This window comes from Capricornis sumatraensis, chromosome 7 (genome assembly GCF_032405125.1).
Source record: "Capricornis sumatraensis isolate serow.1 chromosome 7, serow.2, whole genome shotgun sequence".
NCBI classification, from domain to species: Eukaryota; Metazoa; Chordata; class Mammalia; order Artiodactyla; family Bovidae; genus Capricornis; species Capricornis sumatraensis.
In genome coordinates, this window is record NC_091075.1 from 60,873,763 (window position 1) to 60,898,887 (window position 25,125).

The following is a 25,125-nucleotide window of genomic DNA, read 5'->3' on the forward strand; positions in this document are numbered from 1 at the left end:
AGTTTTAGAACTTAACATTATGGCACATCTACCATCTGGCTTTACTTTCCAAAGTATCCTTTTAAGTAATAAAGCAAGTGTTACACTAATTATAGATAATAAAACTCAAGGCCATGAACTTATCCATGATCACTTATCTAATTAGTAATCAAAACTAAAACACAAATCTTTGTGACTCATGCTGTGGTTATTAGATAAAGGCTAAATATACTACCCTGATTTTAAACTGTCGAGCATGGAGTAATACTGCTTACCTGAGACTCATATGCAGAGCCAGGTCCTGAACAGTACGATCGTGTTTGCCCATAGATGAGTATTTCCCCAACCAACTTGGGAAGGTGGGAAACTGGGTCATGTACCCCCTCATTAACTCTCCAGGAAGAACACTGGCATAAATGGCCTAAAAAAAAATTAATTGCAGTCCACAAGTTAAATCCAGTACTAAGTTGCTTCTTTAGCAGCTGCTGGCTTCTAAGCAGTCTCTGGAAAGAGGCAACACTGTCCCCTGAGCCCAATTCCAGGACAGTCAAGCCCTTTCCCTCTGTCTCTGATTTGCTGATATGGGAAGCTTCGACTTGAGAAAACAACTAATTGCTGTCAATGCCTTGGACCAAAACATGTTATGGCCTCAGAGGTCATCTCACCGACCTAGCCTGCCCAGCCAGCTGATCTCAACACACCAGTTACTTCAGGTCAATGTCACAGAAAATATTTTAAGAGGGATACGACTGTCTTAAGAAAAATATATTGATAGACCCAGGTCAATCAAAGCATGGAAAATCTAAAAGAGAAATAAGTCAACTGGCACTTGAGGAAAGTTTTTTATAGGCATCCTTGGTTATCTTTTATAGCCACAGTTTTTAACTTTTTTAAGGCTGGAATTATACATAAATTTTCTACCCTGCTTTAACAATTTTCTGGCATTAGTGTTCTTTATATTAGATCATCTTTACAATTTTAAAGGCTCCATGAACATACCATCAAGAGGATTTACCATAATTAATCAGACTCCTATTGCTGACCATAGAGATTTTCTCCCATTTCTTACTATCAGAATTAATGCTTTAGGGAGTATTTTTGCACATTAAGTTCTTGCTGTGTTTAGCATTATTTCTTTAGGATAAATCCTCACAGGTATAATGAATTATTAGGTACAGAGAAAAATGAACACTTCTAAAACAAAAAAAGATATCTTTAAAAGAAGAGTAGACCTTCCAGCAGTCCCTTGCTTGTTACTCAGGTCCATAACTACATATGCAAAACTCAAGAGCAAATAACAGTCTTAACGATGAAAGTTGGCAAAATTCTGTTTGAGTAAAAGATATCAACCTACATAAAGTAATCAATATAAAACTGCCTCTGTAGCAAGGAAATTAAAGAAAATCAGAATTCACGTATCAGAAAAGTGGCTATAGGTCTGCCCCTGCATGTCTTTAAGAATAAGCTACTTAGTGACAATGTGGGAAAGCCAAGAATGACAAAAAAGAAATGCATTCTTAAGATAAAAGAAAGGAAATGAAACTAGATTCACATCTTGCTGCTGCTAAGTCACTTCAGTCGTGTCCGACTCTGTGCGACCCCACAGACGGCAGCCCATCAGGGTCCCCCATCCCTGGGATTCTCCAGGCAAGAATACTGGAGTGGGTTGCCATTTCCTTCTCCAATGCATGAAAGTGAAAAGTGAAAGTGAAGTCGGTCAGTTGTGTCTGACTCTTCGCGACCCCATGGACTGCAGCCTACCAGGCTCCTCCATCCATGGGATTTTCCAGGCTAGAGTACTGGAGTGGGGTGCCACTGCCTTCTCCGTTATGACCAAAATCTAACTTACCTATTCCATATGTCCATTTATATAAAAACATTGAAAAATAAGGCTAGATTAAGAAACAGAATAGTGCCCACGGGATACTTTATAAAAGACTATTTTTGCCATTAAGAGTTTAAATGTTTATCTGGTATTCAAATAATTACAGGAGCTAAAAGCTATTTTTGTTCTAACTAAAGCAGAGTCTGCACTTTAAAGGGAGCCCTATGCTTACCTGTGTGGGCAGAAGACTCCAGTTTTGCTTATTTCGGATTTGACGGTCCACTAGGTCACCATCACATATGCTGTCTGCTGCTCTGCTTAAAAGCATCAAGTGCTTTTTCATGTCACCCCTGCAGGAATACACCAGTCTTAGTTACACCACTGTTCACACTCCACACCCTCCCTCCCAGGATACCTGGCCTTCGTGGGGCTGCGAGGGTGCTGATCCTAACTCCTCGCTACCTCTGAACACTCACCCTGCAGCTATGGGCTTCACATGTATGTAGTTCTCCTGGACAAAGAGGGGTGCTATTGAATAATCATGGAAGAAGAGATCTGATTTGTCCATAAGTGACATATGAGCAGTCTCTTCTCCAGTTACAAACACTTTCCGGGCAACATCAAACGGGCCCTAAAAGAGAGAGGGACGTAGCTAGTAGAACAGCCGATATCCAAAACACTGACAACACCAAACGCAGGCTAAGATGTGGGGCAACAGAAACTCCATTTCATTGCTGGCAGGAATGCAAGATGTTACAGGCACTTTGGAAGACAGACCTTACAAAACTCTTTATCATCCCATCCAGCAAGTGTGCTCCTTGATATTTACCTAAATGAACTGAAAACACAAAATAACCTGCACATGAATGCTTATAGAAGTTTTTTTCAAAACTGCCAAAACCTGGAAGTAACCAAGACGTCCTTCAATAGGTGAATGAATGGATAAACTATGGTATATCCAAACACTGTACTACCATTCAGCACTAAAGAAAAAAGAGTTACAAAACCATGAGAGGATATGGAGAAGCCTTAAATAGATACTAAGTGAAAGGAGCCAGTCTGAAAAGGTTCCAATCGTCTGACATTCTGAAAAACCTGAACTATAGAAACGGTAAAAAGACTAGTGGTTGCCAGGGGTTAGGAGAATTGAGGGATGCAGAGGCAAAGCAAAGAGGATTTTTAGGGCAGTCAAAGTATTCTGTGCAATACTACAATGGTGGATACAAGCCATTACACATTGTCAAATCCCACAGGATGTATAAAACCCAGAGCAAACCCTAATGTTAAACTATGGACTTTGGGTGATGATGATATGTCAGTGTAGGTTCATCAGTTATAACAAATGTAACACTCTGGTAGGGGATGTTGATAGTAGGGGACACTATACACAAGTCTGGGGACAGGACATACCTAGGAAATCTCAATTTATATAGACCTCTAGTCTCAGAGAGGTCAACTATAAACGATTTGAAACGATTATTCTGAAGTTTCAAAACCTGAAGCCCACACAGAAGGGACTCTGGAAAAGCTATTAGCAGCTATATTTATATTTGTTTACTATAAATATCCATAGGTTGTATAGATGTCTCTATGAACTATAATAACTATTTCCATTAGATTAATACTGATAGGAGAAGAAATGCTTTGGTTAAGAAAGTAGGAAATGGAAATTCATTTTACCAGTTTGATATCCTTTTTGGCTCTATGAGAATCAGCCTTGGCCTGGTCATAGGTTAGTGCCTTATTTCGTGCACACCACATATTCAGATTGTGTAAAACCTAAAGGAATCACAAGCAAGATACTGTCAAGACAGGAAAACACTGCCACTCCCTATCCTCAAAACACTAAAGGCATCAGTTCAAAAGAACTGTCAACAGCTATATAACATATATTTAATTTACCTGTCTGATATCTTGATTAGCTCCCAAAATTATTTCATTCATAGCTGGAGGGGGGATCTTTAGACCCTCTTTAAATGCAATAGACATCATAGCACCCTGAAATTGACAAGGGAGAATGAACCTTCAATGATTTTTTTTTCAATTCACATAATCAGATATTTTAAAGTATTTATCAGGTACTTTAAAAAACTGACCCAAAAATATACATGACAGTATGATGGAGAAAAAATTCCAATTATCATACCTTAATCTGTTCAACCCGAGGTCTTTGAAAACGAAGATCAAAACAATAATGAACCAAAGAGCGAATCTTGGGATGGTTTCTATCATTGCACATACAAATAATGGGAATTTTTGTATGTTTTATCAGGCCAATTAATTCCTAAAAAGCAAATTTGCAACATATATATAATTTGTTAAAAAAAAAATCACAAAATGTATGTATTTTAGGTTTTAAAACCTCCTCAGCAACATCTTAATTGCCGTAATTATAATTAGCTCTTCAATTTTTTTTTAAAACCTAAAAATTAACAGTACCACTACAGAAATACAGTCTTTCATTACCTGAATTCCTCCCCTGTCCTCATTGCCAGCCATGCCATCTACTTCATCCATGATGAGAGCATGCCTCGTGCCTACTGTACGGACTGTTCCACCTGACCCATGGTGGGAAGCAATGGGATGGGACACAAAAAGAAAAATTGTTGTTCAAACACTGCTGCTTTAAAAAAAAAAAACTATATACACAAATATATAAATAACATAGATACATGATACAAAATTCAAAAGGCACAAGAGTAAGCAGTGAAATTCTCTCCCACCTCTGTCCGCTAGGGTATGCAGTTTCTCTCTCTAGAGGCAAATGACGTAAACAAACTCGGGGACATACCCCTTAAGAGATATCCTACACGTTAAAAACGTGTACATAAAAATATACACCTTCAGGACTTCCCTGATGGTCCAGGGGTTAAGACTTAGCACTTCCACTGCAAAAGGCATGGGTCTGATCCCTGGTCAGGGAACTATAATCTCGCATGTCACATGGCATGGCCAAAAAAATAAATGGAATTTCTATTTTTAAAATACACACACACACCTTGGTTTTACCACTTAATATATTTTCGTATTCTGTTACTTATCTATAGATACAGAACACCTCAGTTTTTAAAGGCTGTAATATTCCATTTTACACACATATCAAAAATCAATCACTTTTCATTGATGTAATATGAAGATCCTTCAATCTTTTGCTATTATGAATTGTATGAAATGAAGATCCCTACATGGATGTATCATTTTGCATATGTACAAGTATAACAGTTGCTAAATTCCAGGAATCAGAATTTCTGGGTTAAGGGTATGTATAATTTATTAAATAACTTCAAGAAATGCTGTCAGATTGCTCTCCAGAGTTGCACCAATTTACATTCCCAATAATCATGCGTATGTGTGACATTTCTCAGCAAACTCTTTTTAACAATCATCTCTACCACTCAGTGACAATGCACAATACCACAGATTCTAAATACACAGCACGGTCTGTAACTTTGAGTACCCTATTTTCCCCATAAACTGGCCACACAGACCACTAGCTACAACTGGAAACAGCAGCACTTTTGTACTGTGTCTCGTGTCCTCCTCTACTGCCTTGGCCTGAAACAATCTTTTCCTCCTGCAAACTATTCTCTTTCTCATTCTTCAAGGCCCTTTGAACAAATGTCACCCTTTCATGGTAGCTTTCCCCAGTGTCCCAGACAGAACCATTCCTTCATCTACAGGCCTCTATTTCCTCACTCATCATACTTTGTTAGTTATTTATTAACTTTCTTCACAGGATTCACTCTTGAATCCTCTAAAATCTGCGTAATTATGTCCATGTATATGTTTTTAATCACACTCTCAGAACCCACTAAGACCTAAACAAAAAACAGTTAACTACTGCCTCTCAGGGTTATGTCCTTCTCTCAGTAACCCCAGGATCTAACAGGGTGCTTGGCACATAGTAATGTTCAATCATAGTAATGTTATTGAACACTGAAACAAACCCATTTTTCTTACATAACCTCCCCCCAACCCCTCTGCCAAGAAAAAAAGAAACCCACATACTTGAATAAAAGCCTTTGATGCTGGTATTATTCAGTGACTCAGCAACAATCTCCTTCAAACTGTTCTTACTCCGGGTGTCACTTGCATTCAGTTCCACATAGCTATACCCCAATTCCTAGTCAAAACGTTGGGAAACACTGCCATCACAATGCAAATTATAAACTCTCCCCACAGAAACAGAGAAATTAAGAAAGAGGCTAGAAAAGTCACATAAGCAACCATGGGTAAAATGATACCGTGAACACTAATAGATAATGAGATTATAAGAGATTTTTTTTTAAATATCATATACATACATAACACAACACATAAATACACACGCAAGTGTGGTCTTAAAACCTCAACTGCTACATATAAATAATCTGGAAGAGCATATCTGAACAAGCAATTTTACTAAGTTCGCTTCTTAAAGTCCTCAAAAAGAATTAAATATAACTACCCCAAAATTTCAATACCAGATACAGAATTAAGATATCAAAAAGTACATTAAGATAACAAAAAGTAATCACTGACTCAAGATAAACTATAAATTGTTCTGTGTCAAATTATCCCAATATATAATCTCCCTCTCAAATTGTGAAAAATCAACTAACTTGGGCTTATTTCCCAAAAGGGATCATTATGTTAAGGCATTATGTAAAACCATTAATTCCACAAAAAAGTAATGATAATAATAAAGGGGGGAAAAGGCGTCATTTTCACAATTGTAAAGACTAGGGAAAACATTTTTTGTTTTTGTTTTTAAATGTTAAATAACAGAGTAGGAAATATATAGTTATTCACAAGCTAAAAATTTATGGTCTGGTCTATAATAAAAAATACTAAACAAAAACATCAACCTATGGGAAAAGGGTTGGGAAATCCAGTAATAAAGTAAATTTAAAATCTCTCATTTAACTTTCCTGATACTACTTCATGTATTGTTTCACACCATTCTGAAACATCTGGACTCCCCTGGCGACTGAGCGGTAAAGAATCTGCCTGCAACACAAGGAGCCATAGGAGACTTGGGCCCAATCCCTGGGTTGGGAAGATCTGGAGAAGGAAACAGCAACCCACTCCGGTATTCTTGCCTGGAGAATGCCATGGACAGAGGAGCCTGGCGGGCTACAGTCCATGGGGTCACAAGGAGTCGGACATGACTGAAGTGACTTAGCACACATTCTGATACAAGAGTCCTGGTTTGCTCCAGTGCCTCACGCTCCCACTGTCCAGAGGTGTGGCAACCGTAGAGACAAGACCAAAGGCAGGTTCCCACAGTGGTGAAGAGTCAGACTGTCTGGGTTCATACTTTGCCACCACCCTCCTCTACAAATCTGTTTCATCTGTCACGTGGCAATGGCAAGAGTACATATATTCGGTACACAGAATTTTTCCTACGGGGCATATAAGATATCTGTAACAGTCTGTAAGACATATTATCTGTAAGATTATGCACCCAAGGGCTTATCTGCACACGGCCTGGCACACAAGTAAATATCACCTATTATAATTACCAATATTTTTAAAAGGCTGAAAATGACAAATAGGCTCAGAACCAAAGCAAACTGCAGAGGTTAGATTTTAGAAAAGTAATGACAGAATACCCACCTGACAAACCAGAGAAGCTGTGGTTGTTTTGCCAACACCAGGAGGACCTGAGAGCAATGCCGCTTTAAAACTGGACCCATCATCTTTGCCAGCAAATTTACCAAACTTTGCTGCTAGGGAAAAAGAAATTCCAGAATGTTAACCTCTATGACCTAACAGAAATGTAGGAATGATAGGAATAACTGTGCATTAAGTTAGCATCAAGAGCAGTCCTCCAGTTTCACTGAAAATCTGCAAAATATTTTTTTTTGCAAAGTTCAAGCAACTTTCCTGAGCATTTAGTGAAATTCTACTCCCTACCTCATCTTCACTCAAATAAAAAAACTTCAAAACAAACAATAATTTTATGAGCTTCCTTTCCTACAAAAGCATAGGTCATTGAGCAGACTACCTGGGTTTTGGGAGAGCTGCAGGTGATTTAACCCCTGTCTGTTTCCTCCTTTGTAAAATGAGGGGAACAACAGCAATGTGCCTGGAGGGGAAGCTGTGAGGATGGACAAGCTGAGCACAGAGCCTGGCATGTCTTAATAAATATTAACAAGAATGGCCACAAAAAGAATGAATTGAAGATGTTGCATCCACAACTATCCTGCCCAGCTCAACTCCTCTCCTTATCATGGGGGCCTGGAACATAACAGGTGCTCAATACGTACACAAAGACTGGGAGAGAGAGATGGTTAAGCCTACCTCAGGCATAGGGAAAGGGACTACAGCTCGCCTGAAGCCTTAAAATCTCTTCTTTAGGCACATAAAGCACTTACGCCACATTTTATTCGGTTGTGAGAGAGAAAAGGGGTCAGTTTAACTCTGTATCATCAAAATTATATTATTTATTAAATATTAAAAGTGAAATAAATTGGCACTGTTGACCAATGTCTAGTGACAACCTTGCTGCGAATAACCCAGCCATCACTTTGGAAATTCACTACGATGCTCACTAAATTTCTCCTTTCTATTTCTCACAAAATATCCCCTAGGGTTGTGGCTGGAATTCAAGACTACTAGCATTTGTGATTAGAAACTTCAGTTCCAATAATAAATACTTTGGACATTAAATATATATATGGACATATATATATATATATGACCATTCATTTTCCATGCCTAGCAAAAGCAAACATGCTGCTGGGGTTCTTAGGCTGCCTACTCTGCAGCATGCCTCAGCTTTTTACTCGCACCTTTCCCCCCCGAGTCTCTCTGGCCCTCTAGGGGGTCTTGCTCTCACATGTCGCAGACCTTGGTACACGTGTGCTCTCCCACCTGACACTCCCCTCCCTTCACCAAGCTAACTAACTCCTCTTGAGTTTCTAAGTCTTAGCTTAGCTATCCCTTCCTCTAGGGATGGGAATCCCTGTCCACACTCTTCCAACCCCTGAGTGCCCTACACTTAACCCTGTAACAGTACTTAGCACAGTACATTTTAATTGCTGGTTTATCTATGTCTCCCTCACTGACTGGAAGATCCTTAAAGGGGACCGTGCTTTGTTCACAACAGCACTTTTGGGGTCTAGTATGACACCGAGGCTCAGAGCAGGCTCTTAATTAATGCTGCTGAGAATCAATAACCAACTATTACACTTCCTAACATATGTGTTCCTGAGCAACGACATGGTGACAGACACACACAAGAATGAATGAAGCTGTAAAATCACCGTGTTTCTTATCTTCGGATGGACCCTTATGCCAGTTTTGGAGCCAGCGCAGGAGTTTGTTGGCACAGCTCTGGTCACCTTGCTGTCCAATTATGGTCTTGAGCGAGGTTGGCTTATACTTATCCACCCAGAGCAAACTTTCCACTTTGCTTTCTCTGCTGTCATCAGCCAAATTCCTAGCCCGGCTGTCACCATTTGCCTCCTCAGCCGCCTGCTCCTTGAAGTCCAGGCCTCTCTGAGACACACTTGCTTCCTTTTTTAGTGACTTTATAGAGCTTTCCCTTTTGGGAGTCAGTTTGCACTTTTTAGATTCTGATTCCTTCTTAGTTGGACTACTTTTTCTTTTTCCTCGGTCATTTTTTTGGGGTGTTCTTTCCAATTTGGATTTTTCTTTCTTCATCTTAAAAATTGGAGGAAAAAAGAAACCTGATGAGATATACAGAATTTCTATCCTGCTAAACGTACTCTAGAGGGCAAGCTGAGGTCCCCAGGTGAGCAGCCTGGGTCTGTCTTCTCACAATGGACTCTGCTGTTTGTGGAAATCTCTATGTTCCAAACTTATTAAAAAAAAATGAAAAACACACCAAAAGCATCCACATCCAATTTTAAAAATGAGAGTTAAAAAAAATGAAAATAGCTTTTTGAAAGCAATTAAGTATTATAAAATTAGTTGAAAAAAAAAGGATTAAGAAGTTTTGCTTTGTGACATTAATATTTTATTCCTCCAGAAAAACATTTACACAAATGTTCACAGCATCATTATTATATTTTATATATACAAATATTATAGCCAAAAAGTGGAAACAACCACTTTTGGCCAACAGATGATGAACAAATAAAACGTGGTATATCCACACAATAACTAATCACCAAGAAAAAGGAGAGGAGCACCAATTATGCTTCAATATAGCTGAACTTTGAAAGCAAGGCGCGAGGTAAAAAAAGATAAGAGGGCCACATGGTACATGTCTCGCTTTATACAAAATGTTCACAATAGAGTAGCGGTTGCCAAGGGGTGGGTATGAAGAGTGACTGATAATGGATCAGAGTTTTTGTGGGAGGTGATGCAACTGTTCTGGAATAGACAGTAGCGACAGTTTGCACAATCCTGTGAATATCCACTAACATACATTTTAAGACAGGTGAATTTTATGATCTATGAGAACTAAAATTAGTGGGAAATTTGACAAAAAGCAAGGTACTGGCATTGTATTAAAGTATCTCCCCAAGACATTTATCAACTATAAAAGGAAAAACTGTCACTTCACTAGTGGAAAAACAAGGCAGAAATCATATGAACTAAGTAATGAAGGCTACCACCACCAATAATAAGACATGTCAACATCACGCACAGCTGATCTGATGCCCTGAGGGGGACACAGTATCACATATATTGTCATCTTGCCCAAAATGCATAACCTCAATCTCACCAAGAGAAAAGACTAACAGCCCAAATTGAGAGACATTCTACAAATCAACTGACTGGCACTCATCAAATCAAGGTCATAACAAGACAGAGGAATGACTTGCAGAACTCTCATAGACTGGAGGAGACTAAGAAGACACAACGCAGTGTGAGATCCTAAGGACGATGGGGCTAAATGTGAAGGTAACACATTTAGCATCAGTGTTTATCTCCTGGTGTTCAGAACTGCACTATGTTATGTAAGTTGTGAACACTAGGGGACATGGATGGCGGGGCAATCCAAATCATTCCCCAAGACTTTTCTAACTGGAATAGATTGGAAGACCACCTCACCACTTGGGTGACAGAGCTGGGGACAGAACACTTGGGCTGCTGGCACCCCTGTGTCCTACACACGGACATATATACAGTAGAAATGAAGGCAGCTAACACTAGGAGAAGCAGAGAGACAGAAACGGAAAGAGTACTAGAAGCACGGCAGTCTGCAGACCCAGCAGTCCCTACATCAGACTTCTCAGAGTTTACTTATGTGAGTCAAAATGGTTCCCTTTTTTGGTAAGGTAACATGGACTTGGTTTCTATCACAACTGAAAAAGTCCCGATATAGTTCTAAATGCAAAAGATTTTATCATGCTGATATCTATGATATAACCTTCAAAGAATTATTAATCAAGAAGCTCTGCACAGTTTTACTGTAAGAAAAAGGAAAAGATGGACAGTTTAATCAGTAATTAATAGATATGGGTAGTACAATGTATGGTCCCCTCTTCCTCCTCATACTCCTTTGAGAAAATTAAAGAAATATATCAAGGACAACAGCCTACAGCTGAGTCCACCTACTCAAAAGGGAAGTTCATCTGCAGTAGGAGGAAAAGTTAATTTTTTAGCCCACAGGCCTGTATTCACCCAAGAAATGTCTCTATGAAACAGGAAAGGTCTATACACCAACATAAATAAGTCAAGTTCATTTTATACAAACCTCAGCTTCAGCAGCTATTTCATACTTGGACTTCTTGCCTGGCATGGTTCGAATCAGATTCAACAGGCCATCTTCATCAATAATATTTGTTCCCAAGGCTGCTGCCTATTAATTTAAAATTCAAATCATTGAAACCATTACTTTCTGTAAAAAAAAATACGATTCTCAGGCTTGTCAGAAGGTGAAAAACCACATTTGTAAACTAGGTAACACTGGAATATTGTTTACAACAGTATGCATGAAAAAGCATCGTTAAAAAGAAAATAACAGAACCTCCTCTAAGAATGGTGGGTTGGCACCTGGGGTATCACACTGCCCCTTTTGTGGACTGCTTTCCCTTTCTTTCTACCCTAAAAAGGTCAAAGCCTCTAGGGCCTAAGTCCAGCTCCTCACACCCTCTCCCAGGCACAACTGGCTGGCAGACCTTCTCCTCCACCGTCTCCCCTGCTAACAGAACTCCAGTGTGTTCATCTCCAAGGGATGACTTATGACTGGTCTAAGAATCAGAAGACTCTTCATCTTCCCCAAACTCTATCACTCTGAATGGCCACAGGACAGCTGTGGCCAATGAGACTTAAGTGGAATTCTATAGGAGGTATTTCCGGGAAAACTCTTATGAGGTCAGCTACACCTAGTGTAACATCTTGCCACTGCTCCCTCTTTCCTGCCTTGAATGTGAACTTGAGAGCAGCAGCCAGCTTGCAACACAAGGCAACATGCATAAAGACAGGAGTGAAGGACAGAACTAAGTCCAGCTACATCACTGAGGGGCTGAACCACCCCCAGCAACGGCCCACCTCTGGAATCCTCATAAGGTAAGGAAATAAGCAGCTATTTGTCAAAACCACAGTTACTCAGGTATTCTATTATTGGAACTAAGTATAAAAGAGAGTTACCAATTAAAAAACTCAAGATGGAGTCCACAGCAGCATAAATAGGAATACTTAGCACTAGAAGAGGAGGAAAACTGCTTTTGCTTCTACCTTCAAAAAAAGATTTTTGGCTAGAATACTACACTAAGAAAGCCAAGTAAATAGGAACTGTGCCTTCAACTGGAAAACCGAAATCCCGGGTCAAAGCCAAACAACACTTCTGTGGAAAAGAAATAATGTAGAGAAGAAATTACTTTTCCATTTTTTCTCTTCACTTCCCTCTGTGTACAGGACATTACTACGTATGGTCACACCATGAGCCTGCCAAGGCAAGCAGGCTATTTCACTGTGCTGAGAACACAGCACTACCCACCTTGTCACTCTTGGATTGGCCACTATCACGACCCATGACCAGGTAGTTTGTTTTCTTGCTGACATTTCCCGTCACTTTTCCCCCATAACGCTCAATTAGAGACTTGGCCTCATCTCGTTCAATGGACTCCAGCACTCCTGTGATTACAAACGTAAGGCCTTCCAAGCAATTTTCAGCTCCCTAAAAACCAAAATGTTCAAGCAGAGAGGAAATTACATGGTAGCTTTCCAAAGAAATATTTGGCATCAAAACTGCAGGAAGTTGATTTTTCTCATTTGACATCATAAATAATCTCAGCATGAAAAAATGTGCAGGAAATTTACAGTGAATGAATACGCAGAAACGGAAATTAAATCCTGAGAAATTCTTATGTAGGTTAACATTTAACAAGCTTATAAAACCAGCAACAAAAAATGTATGTTCAGTATGGTTAGGAAACCTTATTAAAGTTATCCGTTCATACTATCCTCATTGTTTAAAAAATATTTAAACTACTGGTTAACTTGTATAACTTTAAGTAAGCAACCACATGTAATGCACCTACAGAATATCTTGCTTCTGCTAAAAAAAAGTTTCAATTCTGAAAGAAACTACACACGTTTGAGCTCTTACCCTATCACACCATCTCTTGATTGAAAATCTGATAAGACAAAAGACACTCGGCAAAAGAAGGCTAGATGGAAAGACATTTAATCTTAATTGGAACTGTGTACAGGTATAGATTTTTTTTACTTTCACAATGGCTCAATATGGTATAACCCCAAGCAAAAGGAAAAATATATGTCATTCCAAGTTACTTATTACTTTTGAAAAGAGGATTGAGATCAACGTAGACTTAAAACATGCTTGCAAAGAAGCAGCTAAGCAAAATTCAAAGACTGCCCCAATACAAGCTCAATCCTTTACCATCCGGGTGAAAAATTGTTGTTGGGAGGGTAGGGGGAGTGTAGTAAGTCTGTTTGGAGAGAAGAGGTTTGACTAACAACATCTCAAGGTCCCTATGACTCTAGGATTGAAACGACCTTGTGGATCTCCCTACCACACTCTTTCATTCTCAAACTCTCATTGCAGGACCAGCAAACCACCCAATATTCTCAACCTCTTCTCCAATATTCCCTCCATGGCCTTGCTTTCACTGAAACCTGGCCACCCCCCTAAGAACACCGCTTTGGCTCAAGTCCTCTCAAGCAGAAGCTTTTTTATCTTTCATACAGGAGGCAAGCCTGGCATCTTCCTCCAGCCTCCTACACAGCCCTCTAGCCCCTTCTGGCTCATCCTCTGCCCCTCTTTATTATGAGAACTACACCTCCATCTGTGATCTGAGTCCCCTGCCCTTCTACATTCTCAGAAACCTCATAGTACCTTTGATTATCCTTCTCTTTCTGGGATATCTTCAATCTCTCCCTTTATCATCAAAAAAAACAAACAAACAAACATGCTTTAAGCATCTGACTCAGTGGTAAAGAACCTGCCTGCCAATTACAGAGATGACAGTTCAATCCCTGGTCTGGGAAGATCCCCTGGAGTAGGCAACAGCAACAGTGCTCCAGTGTTCTTGCCTGGGCAATCCCGTGGACAGAGGAGCCTGGCAGGCTACAGCCTACGGGGCCGCAAAAGAATCAGATGTGACTGAGCAAGTGAACAACAACAAACCCTAAAGACGCTCACATTTTCCCCCGAAAGCCGCCTCCCGTTTGTAGCTAGAAGTCCTCTCTCTCTTCTCGCCTTCACAGCCAACATCATCTACTTATGCTGCCTCCATTCCATCTCCTCCCACTCACTCTTCAACCCACTTCCACCAGGTTCTGCCTCCATCATTCTATCAGAACTTTTGCTAAGATCACTAAGGGTCATTCACATCACTAAACGCAGTGGACAGTTTTCAGCCTCCTCAATGTTTTTTAAAACTCTCTTCTCCGTTTGCTACTGTGATACCACCTTAACCAGGTTTCTCTCCTGTATCTGTGGCTGCTGCTCCTCAGTCTGTTTTTGGGTTTCACCCTCCTCCACTTCACGAGGAAGCTAGGTCCAAGGTCTCTTTTCATTCTGTCCTTGTTTGCCAGGTGACATCAAGTCCTTCAAACATTTTCTACATGCCAATAATGCCCAATCTTTTGCATCCCATCATGACTTCTGTTCTGAGCGCCAGTCCTCCTGTCCACTGAATATTTCCACGTGGCTACCTTGCATACATCTAAAGCACAGCATGGTCACAATGAACTCATTGTCATCTCCCCAAATCTGCTCTGCCTCCAGCGGCATCAGTATCCACCCACAGATGCTCAGGCCAGTAACAAGGAAATCACCACATGCTCATTCTTTCTCGGTTCCCACTCCCAATTACCACCACGTCCTATAGATTTTCCTTTTTCATTGAAGCTACTTCACTTCTCAGCCTGGTCACTGCCACTACCCTAGACAAGTCTCTATCATTTCTCACCATCTCTCCTAATTGATCTGCCTGTATTTATTCCCCGCTCCTTCCACTGTACTCTATATTTAGCAGCCAAGAGTGCTCAGCCTGAAATGCAAATCTGGTCAGACTGTTCCCCCACCCACAACTCCACTTAAGGACCAGATTCCCTAAAAGAATCTCTGCTTTTTCCCTTATGGCACATATCACAATTATAATAATTAAGTACCATGAAGGCAAAAAGCATTAGTCTTGTGACTGCCGTATGCCACTTCCTAACCTGTAAAGATGATGACTCATGTTTTCCTGTTCTTATCTATTCACTTTCGGCTGTGCTGGGTCTGTTGCTGTGTGGGCTTTTTCTAGTGGTGAGCGGGGGCTACTCTCTACTTGCAGCGTGAGGGCTTCTCACTGCAGTGACTCCTCCTGTTGCACAGTGCTGGCTCGAGGGCAAGCGGGCGTCAGCAGCTGCAGCACACAGCCTCAGCAGTTGCGGTTTCGGGCTCTAGGGCATAGGCTCAGTAGCTGCAGCACACGGGCTTAGCTATTCCACGGCACGCGGGATCTGCCTGGACCAGGGGTCAAACCCGTGTCTCCTGCATTGGCAGGCAGATTCTTTACCACTGAGCCACCAGGGAAGCCCTGTTCATTTTTAATTATTAATTCTCTGCTATGCAGTCATAGTGAATACATACATGGACCCATAGGCCAGAGGCCTTGAAACATCCTCTCAGTATTCTTACCTTTGGTATTTCTTTGGAGCCCAGAGCTTTGGGACCTTCTCGATTTAAGTAGCTTCGGTAAGCTTGATAATTAGTGCGTCTCTTTTCAGCATCATCAGGACTTATAGACTTTGAGGAGACAGAAAGAAAACTGAATAAAGTCATGCAAAATTCTTACAAAATTAAAAATACTTATCAAAAAATAAATAAAAACACCTATCAATAAATAAACACTAAGTCACTTCAGTGCTTGATCCTGATACTAACATTTTCAACCACGTAGGTACGCCCCAACCTACACATGCCAGGCTTACAAACAGCCCTGTCATTAGCCCTTCTTAAACCCTTCAACTCTCTCTAAAGGCACAAACCTCAGGGTAGACTGAGCGTACAAGCCAAGCTGCTAGCCCCAAGCCACAAAACAAAAAGATGTTATTTCAAAAACCCACGTGAATTTTAAATTCTATTCCATAATATATCATGTATATTTCAGTGGAAAAATCAATTTTTCCCCAAGTAAACGATCACAGAAGAAAATATACTATTTTTAGCCAATGGCTCTGAATACCCTTAAAATAACTTATCCCCTGTACAGCTACGGTTTTTCCTGTGGTCATGTATGGATGTGAAAGTTGGACTGTGAAGAAAGCTGAGCACCGAAGAATTGATGCTTTTCAACTGTGGTGTTGGAGAAGACTCTTGAGAGTCCCTCGGATGGCAAGGAGATCCAACCAGTCCATTCTAAAGGAGATCAGTCCTAGGTGTTCTTTGGAAGGACTGATGCTAAAGCTGAAACTCCAATACTTTGGCCACCTCATGCAAAGAGTTGACTCATTGGAGAAGACTCTGATGCTGGGAGGGATTGGGGGCAGGAGGAGAAGGGGACGACAGAGGATGAGATGGCTGCATGGCATCACCGACTCGATGGACATGAGTTTGGGTGAACTCTGGGAGTTGGTGATGGACAGGGAGGCCTGGTGTGCTGCAGTTCATGGGGTCGCAAAGAGTTGGACACGACTGAGCGACTGAACTGAACTGAACTGTACTCCTGGGGAAATAAGCACTACAGTCTGAGAATCAATGGCTTTATATAAACACCTGGCTCAAATTGAGGGGTAAGCTATACTCCAAAAAGCAGACACATTCTGTATGCCACCACTCTACCTTCTGGGTCTAATGTCCCCTATTCTGTTTCTCTCAAGGGATCTGACCATGGGTGTGTCTCAGAAAATACTGGGGAAATCTTTTTAACTGTAATCCCTGGATGCACTCCAAGTTTTTGATCCAGAGATAGGCGAGATAGGTGGTATAACCAGCATGTGTATATTTGGGGGAAGAACATCTTAGATAATTAAGCATCACTACAAGAATGATCTCTGTCATTTTTTCTACTTCCTAATTTTACATTATTTTTAACTTGTACGCCATCTCAAAGTCCTCTGAGAGTAGACAAAATACCACTTTTATACAAACAAATGATTTAATCAACAAAAGAAAATAAGTTGCTTTGGTTTTGAGTTAATTGTGCCATAGGCTATAGGCTAATCCTAGACTCTAATCCTACTTTTTATCAGTGGTTCTCAAATGGTGGTGTGCAACCATTTCATCTGAGAAGCTTGTTGAAATATACCTGCCCAGACCACATGCCCTAGGAAATCATATTTTTAACCAGTGTCATGGGAAAGTACAATGCATGCCAAAATGGGAAAATCATTTATAACAATAATTCTGTGAAAAAATGACTGAATTATAAACAAATTATAAAAGAAATCTGAAGCACATTCATTTGTGAAGTCAAAATTATTTGACTGAGATAGACTGAATTTATAAAACAGACTTTCATGTTCTCAAAACTACTTAAGTTCTTTGAGTCATTTCTATTCCAACTTTGAGAAATAAGGTGAATAGCAACAGTATCAGTTTAAAATTATTCTGCTTTAATAAAAATAGACAAGCGTCTGTAAACTGAACATGTTTAATGAGTCTGAAGAAAAATATTCATTCTCCAGCTAAGTATTTTGTGAAGAAAAATCTAAGACCAAAAAGTTAATTGTTCCCTTAAGCATATTTATTAGCACTGACCAAAAACAAAAGCATCTAGAAATCATCAGCATTTCAGTTTTTTACTAAAAAATAATGGTGATGAGCACTTAAAATAGATAATATTCTGCTTTTAACTCCACGTGCCAAAGAGGCTTGAACGAACAGTGGCTTCTCTCATGATCCTAATAAGGTGGTTTCAAACTGAAGACATTAAGAAAAAATTCTCAAATATATATGAAAACAAAAAAACTTCTAAAAATCATTCTGCATTACTTCACTGTTTATCCCTCTGAAAATGATTTCAGTATCTCAACACTGTTAAACAAGAGCAAAAAGGCATACATTTAGGACAAATCCAAACAAGTTATTTTAATAACAATAATAGCCAAAATTTATATAGCATGTACTATGTACCAGGCACTGTTCCAAGCGGTTACACACATTATCTCATTGCATACCATTATTATCCCAATTCTACAAATGAAGAAACCAAAGCAGAGAGAGGCGAAGTAACCAGACCGAGGTCACATATCTGCCCAGTGGTAGGACTATGATCCAAAATTGGCTCCAGAGTCCATGTTCAGAGCCACAATATTACATTACTTTTCACTGGCCTTAGAGGACCTGAGTTAAAAATGACTCTGCCAAGTACTCACCAGATGATCTTGGGAAAGCTACTTAAACCCTTTCAGCCTGTTTTATCATCTTCAAAAGTTGAATAATAAAAGTAAATATCTCTTGTGGTGAAGATTACATGACATATCACCTGTATGAGCACAGTGTCTGATACACATTAACCCTCAATACATACTGGCTTATTTAGCTATATTATTAACATAACCTATATTCTGCAACAGCATCTTTAAATAAGAGAGTATCTTTAAGATACTATAATGCCTCATAAAGTTAGAGACAAAACTTGAAAACAAACCAGATCAACACACAGCCCCTGCAATGATACCCTTTTCAAAAATGTCTACCTCTTTTTTAGCTGGAGAACTTTTGATTTTCTTAGGAGTTCTTGTCTCTTTTAACTCAATAACATTTTCTTTTCTTTTTGAGGCCATAGACTCTGTTTCTTTATTAGAACTCTCTTCTTTTTTTTTCAAAAGTGCCAGCTTAGAACTGGCTTTTGGAGAAGTTTCTCCTGTTTTATGAGCTGATGACCTGGAACGTTGCTGGGATTCTCTTGAACCTTCAAACTTAGTTTGCTTCTTAGGGCTGAAGTTCTTTCTTTCATCTGAAAATTGTTCTGCTTTTATGAGGAAGAAAGAAAGGATTATAAATGTTGTTTTTGCAAAATGATACCCAATATCAAGACTATTTTTTCATTTTCAACAGAATAATCTTAGTAGGACATAATGTCATATGGTGACTTCATAACATTCACATTAAAATTTTAGTTAAGTTTATACAAAATATTTATTTTAAAAAATTAAATATTTGTATATTACTTCTTTGTGTAACCAGTTCAAAATAAGAGATCTGCCTTTTTAACTATAAATTATTCATTAATTGAAATGAGATAGTAAACTACATCTGAGAACATGGACTTTATTCCACAGATAAACTTCAATGATCCAAAATTCACAGAGAAAAGTTACTAATTAGAATATCCTGTCACATAAGAATTCTGTTTGTAATAAAGTCTGAAAGAATCCTGGGGTTTCAAGACTAAAATTATATGAACAGATACATTAATACTTGTAAGATTAAGGCCATCTATTAGCATCTAACCACTAGCACATGGTTAGATATCAGGACCACTTAAAAAAAACTAAAACCTACAACTAGCAGAAGAGCTTCAGATGACCTGGGCGATGACGATTCAACTACACGAGCTTGAAACATCGAGCCTTTTGTCTTCATGTATTGAAGTCCACACACTTGCGCTACACTTGGAAATTAACATGAACCCAAACAACAATTACAGAGCAGACAGGCATTCTGTACTGGCTAACATCCACACGGTTTGCCAAGCATCTAAGTAGAACATGCTCCAGTACTATGAAATAATGTCAACCTAAGAACACCAGGCAATTACTTACAGAGTGAAGGAAGTCAGAGAGAGAAAGACAAACACTGTATATTAACTGTATACAATCTAGAAGATGGTACCAATGATCCTATGTACAAGGCAGCAAAGGCAACACAGATGTAAAGAAGAGACTTTTGGACTCAGTGAGAGAAGGCAAGGGTGGGATGATTTGAGAGAATAGCACTGAAACATACATTACCGTATGTAAAACAGATAACCAGTGCAAGTTTGATATATGAAGCAGGGCACCCAAACCCATCACCATGTGACAGGCACCTGTCACACAGCTGCTCTGTGACAACCTAGAGGGATGGGGTGGAGAGGGAGGTTGGGGGGTGGTTCAGGATGGAGGAGACACATGTATACCTAAGGACAATTTCTACTGATGTATAGCAAAACCATCACAATATTGTAAAGTAATTATCCTCCAATTAAAATAAATAAATTAATTTTTAAAAAAGAATACCAGGCAATTATTGAACAAATGTTTAAACAAAAGGTTACATGAAGTTTCTTCTATAAAGATAAATGTTCCAGCTTACTTTGTTCTGCTAGTTTTACCTTTATGAGGATATTTAGGTTTCTCTGCTTTATGTAAATTGACTTGCACAGATGAAAACGTCTCTCTTTCTTCTGCAGCCTTTTCAGCCTAAGAAAATGTAAAAAAGTGTCAAATGCGACAACAGGAAAACTTTTACCACAAAGTATGTTGTTAAAATCAACCAAAGATTAAGGGTCATCTTCCAAAGTAGCAAAACAATGCAATAAATTTTCATTCATTCTTACATAAAATTTCTGGGGCAGATGAAACATGTTTAATTACTTTCAATTTTACAGATGAGGAAACAGATGAAAGCGTATAAAAACAGACCTAAAAAAAACTACCCCAGTTGTTCCCCACTTGTGACTCTGAAAATGAAAGCCTTGTTTCTGCTGCTTTCATCTCAATTCTCAAACTATTAGCATCATGCAGTTAAAAACTAAAATCTAACCCAAAAGACTAACAACAATCTAAAGCTCAAAAGAAAAACAGAGTACTTTCTCAAAAGGGAAAAAAATGTCCATTCTCTCCACTGCTCTTCAAAACTCCATTTTGCAGAAAGTCACAACTGGGGTGTATGATGCAGTACTTTCAATTTGAATGTCTTTAGATGAAATAATAAGGCTTTTCTAATGACAAAGTCTTCACCATTCCCTATACTGCCTTACATCTGCCCGCTGTAAAATCTCTTTAAACAGTCAGATTGATACTGACAATATTAACAGAGCGTGATTCAATAGAAATAAGGCTAATTTTTTGGAGATCAAGTGCTTAAGGAAAAAAATCTTGATGCTTTCAGAGATTCCCCAAAATACTCACTATTTGAGACTGTCCTATACAGATCTTAAAGTTAGCTAGCTACAAACAACAAATTATGCTTTTAAAAAGACAGTAATTCATATTATAGTTATTAAACTTTAGATTCCATTGGAATCTTTATTTATCAGTGTTATTCTCTGAACAAGTACATAAGAACCTCTTTGGGACAGACAGTAAGTCAAAGTTACAATTTGTTTTTTTGTGAAGAAGGGTTCTGATTAGCTTTGGTCCTATTAATCTTCCTTTAGGAAGAATAAGTTTCTCAATGAGCTTCCCCAAAAGCATTTTCATTAACTGAAATAATTTTAAGCATCTCTCTAGAAGAGTTATTCATGGTTGTATCTCCAACACTGATCTGTATTGTATATTCAGAGTGCAAACAGCCCAGTAAAACACCACCTTTTTGGTCTTGGGTTCTTCATCCAACATGGCTAACGTTCTAGCAAACTCTTCATCTTCATGCAGTTGTCTCTCCAGCTGTAAAGTGTCAACACAGTGAGTTGCTTTTTTTTCTTTTCATAAATAAAAAGCTTTAAAATGTTTGGTTCGTGATACTTAAAAGAAACTGGAAAAACATTTTCTAGAAAGTAACTATGACATTTTTTCACTTAGAAGTGTCACAGGTTTGCTTTGCTAAGTCAAATTAGATTGCAGAACATATACTGCTAATTTTGCAGGCAAGATAGATGGATCTGAGCATAAAGATCCAAGTCTTTAGCTTTCTCTTAATGGTCCCAATGCAATACTTACAGATCTCTCATTTCTATTTATTCTAAACTCTAAGAAGGGCTCAGAAAAGAATCATTATCCTAACACAAAAAGCAATAGCCTGGGTGGGGGGCACAAAAAACTGAATAAACCAAGAAAATTATATAGTTTCTTTGCACATGACAGTAAGATACATACAATGCAACTATCACCAATATCATCAAACTTCTATTTTCAATTACCAACTCAAATGTATCTGTTCTTTTTTAATTGAAGTATAGCAGACTTAACAATTTTATACTAGTTTAAGGTATACAACACAGTAGTAATTTCTCTGTTTTAACTTCTGAAAATGTAAGTCATTATACCAGAAGTTTTCCTAACATGCTAATATAACACACAGTCATTCTAGTTACCTCACTGTTATTTCCAAATATTACTATTTTTACTTTCAGTTAAATGGAACTCTTCTAGAAGAGAATGTATAGAAACAGATTATATTTCTCATTATAAATTTATACTCCCTGATAAAATGGCCTAATACAATACCTTATTTAAACAAAGGAAAGGACCTCAAAACCAATCCAAAAGAAAAGATTTGCAAACTGGTATAAACCTGGTAAGAACTCGGTAACCAAGCCTCCTCTTGTTTATAAAATGAATTAACTCAAGCTACACAGAACTATAAGCAAGCCAGACAGGTGCACATCAGTATGCTCTCTGTTGCCTAGCATTTCTTTACCATAACTGAACTACACATCTAATTTCTAAAAAAATAAACAAAAACAAACTTTATCATATAAAGTTCCTCCAAACTCTAAACTTCCAGTGGTCCTGCAAGGATTTCTGGTTGAACTCTACATCATTTTTCTAAAATTTCATACTATGTAGTAGTACTCTTCTAGTAAACAGGATTCTAGTTGTTTTAGAAGAAATTTAAATACTTCCATTAGAAATTCATTATTGGTAATTATGGTATTATGTGATCAAAAGTCTTCTATTTTAATACAATATTTATCATAGCAGATAGTGTTTAACATACTGACTTGCAAGTTAGATTCTGGGCACACATTCACTAAATGAATAAACAAAAAGGTGAAAGTGAAGGGGAGGGGAGGAAAATAGAAGCTCTTAGAGGGATAATTAAGAAGGACAGCATCAGTCAGTCATTAACACCCTGAAAGTCCTTCACAGACTAATAAATTACCCAAACAAGATTCTGAAAGAATGTGACAGAAATGGGAACATAGAGGATTGTGATACAAAGCGCCACACCTGGTTTGGAAAGGATAGGGTAAGACTTCAGTATTTGGGACAGATAAGAAGTCAGGTCCCTAAAACTCACCCCACAGTTTTACCTAGGCCATGTGTGCTACCCTGAGTCACATGGATACCTGTATGCAGTTTATAAAATTCAGTATAGACAGTAAGATGGAAAAAGATTTTGAAAACACAAACTATAAACTGCCAAATCAATAAAACGTGAACAGCAACATACGCTGCAGAAGACTGGAATACTGTTCTCCCATAACAACTGTTATCAAGAGCCTCTTCCTTGCCAAGCGCTAAAACGGGCACTAATGTATGACAGCTGTGACATAAACACCCCTGGTAGGCAGAGTTTAAAGTCGACATACAGGAAGACAGTTAAATAGCAATTTAAGAAGACACTTAAATGTTAACAGCAGATACAGGGGGTTCAGCAAAGTACACAGAAGGGATTTCTAACATAGTTTAGGGAGTATAAGAAAGCGACATTTAAGCTAATAAATAGGAAGAGGGTTCAAACAGGCACCAAGGTCTGGAGCCTCTGACAGAGATGAACACTTGTCCCTGAAATAACCTTCTTCACTTGGCTTCCATAAAATACCACGCTTTCCTGATTGCTCCACTTCCCTAGCCACTTCGGTAAATCTCCTCCGCTTGATCCTCCTCCTCTTCCTGACCTCTCATTGTTAACAGTGCCCCAGAGCTCAATTCTGACACTTCTTTCCTGTTTACATCCTCTCCGTGATCTCATCTAGTTACACTGGTCTTAATACCATTCAAATGCTACTGATCCCAAATAAGAATCTTCAGCTTAGACCTCTCCCCTGAGCTCCAGATTCCTCTACCAACTACCCACTCTGCATCTCCATTTGGAAGCCTATTAGGCATTTCTGAGCAAAACAGATTTCTTGACTTCCCTGTACCACTGTTCAGTCTTAATAAATGACAACACCATTCACCTAGTTGCTCAAGCCAAAAAAACATGGAGTTATCTTTGAATCTTCTCTTTCTCTCATACCTTACATTCAATCTATCAGCAACAACTTCAAGGTTATATCTTCAAAAAGCACATACAGATTGTGACCACTTCTCACCACCTCTTCCATTACCACCACCCTGGTACAAGCCAACACTGTCTCTTGCCCCCCACCCCACTCTAACAGTTTCCAAACTGATCTGATTTTGCCCCATCATGGTTTATTACCTTCATAACAGCCAGAATAATTTTAAGATCCATCAAGTCATGTCATTTCTCTATTCAGTACTCCAATGGTTTCTCATCTCACAGAGACTAAAATCCAGACTCCTTTCCATCCCAAGTCCTTCTGGTAGGTACCAAAGACCAGTCATGACTTAACAATATTTGCTGCACTTTCTTTCAAAGTCACCAAGTTCTAATATTTCTACCTCAGGAGGCTTGCACCTGCTTTTCTCTCTGTTTAGAGGAAATCTTCCTCCAAGTGGAGGGAAGCTTACCACTTAATTTTATGCTCCAATGTCACCCCCTCAGAGGGGTTGCCTAACCTCTTATTTAAATAACCCCATTGATTGCCCCCAAAGCAGCTACCCCTTTACTTGTCCTCATAGCATTTATAATGACCTGACATTATTTTTTTTTTAACTGCAGTAGCCTTAACACCTAGAAGTGTGCCACAGTAAGTGCTCAGTAAACACTTATTAAATGAGTGGAACGGGTTTACTACAAACAGTACTCTGAATGAAGGTAGATTTAGGGATCACTAACACATGCATACTACATAAGGCCACAGAAGTAGATGAGATGGTCCATAGTGAAAAGAGATATATGACCAAGTTAAATTATTTTAATTATACTAAAGGAAGCTTCTATTCAAAGAAATCTAATAATA

The 25,125-nt window shown here is 38.8% G+C and overlaps 1 protein-coding gene across 3 annotated transcripts in view; it reads right to left on the bottom strand.

Moving 5' to 3' along the window:
- RFC1 (replication factor C subunit 1) overlaps nt 1-25,125 on the bottom strand; it is a 72,608-nt gene that overhangs the window by 5,530 nt on the left and 41,953 nt on the right. The window contains exons 7-22 of one of the 3 annotated variants that reach the window (XM_068974892.1): nt 21,680-21,757; nt 20,473-20,569; nt 18,863-19,134; nt 15,861-15,968; nt 12,705-12,884; nt 11,460-11,564; nt 9,055-9,454; nt 7,403-7,515; nt 5,813-5,927; nt 4,271-4,362; nt 3,951-4,088; nt 3,707-3,802; nt 3,485-3,583; nt 2,281-2,435; nt 2,037-2,154; nt 255-400 (exon numbers count right to left, since the gene is read on the bottom strand). In XM_068974892.1, the coding sequence (XP_068830993.1) occupies nt 255-400; nt 2,037-2,154; nt 2,281-2,435; nt 3,485-3,583; nt 3,707-3,802; nt 3,951-4,088; nt 4,271-4,362; nt 5,813-5,927; nt 7,403-7,515; nt 9,055-9,454; nt 11,460-11,564; nt 12,705-12,884; nt 15,861-15,968; nt 18,863-19,134; nt 20,473-20,569; nt 21,680-21,757 (2,312 nt within the window). Of the gene's footprint in view, nt 1-254; nt 401-2,036; nt 2,155-2,280; nt 2,436-3,484; nt 3,584-3,706; nt 3,803-3,950; nt 4,089-4,270; nt 4,363-5,812; nt 5,928-7,402; nt 7,516-9,054; nt 9,455-11,459; nt 11,565-12,704; nt 12,885-15,860; nt 15,969-18,862; nt 19,138-20,472; nt 20,570-21,679; nt 21,758-25,125 lie in introns of all 3 variants that reach the window. The other 2 variants (XM_068974894.1, XM_068974893.1) reach the window with 2 other exon arrangements.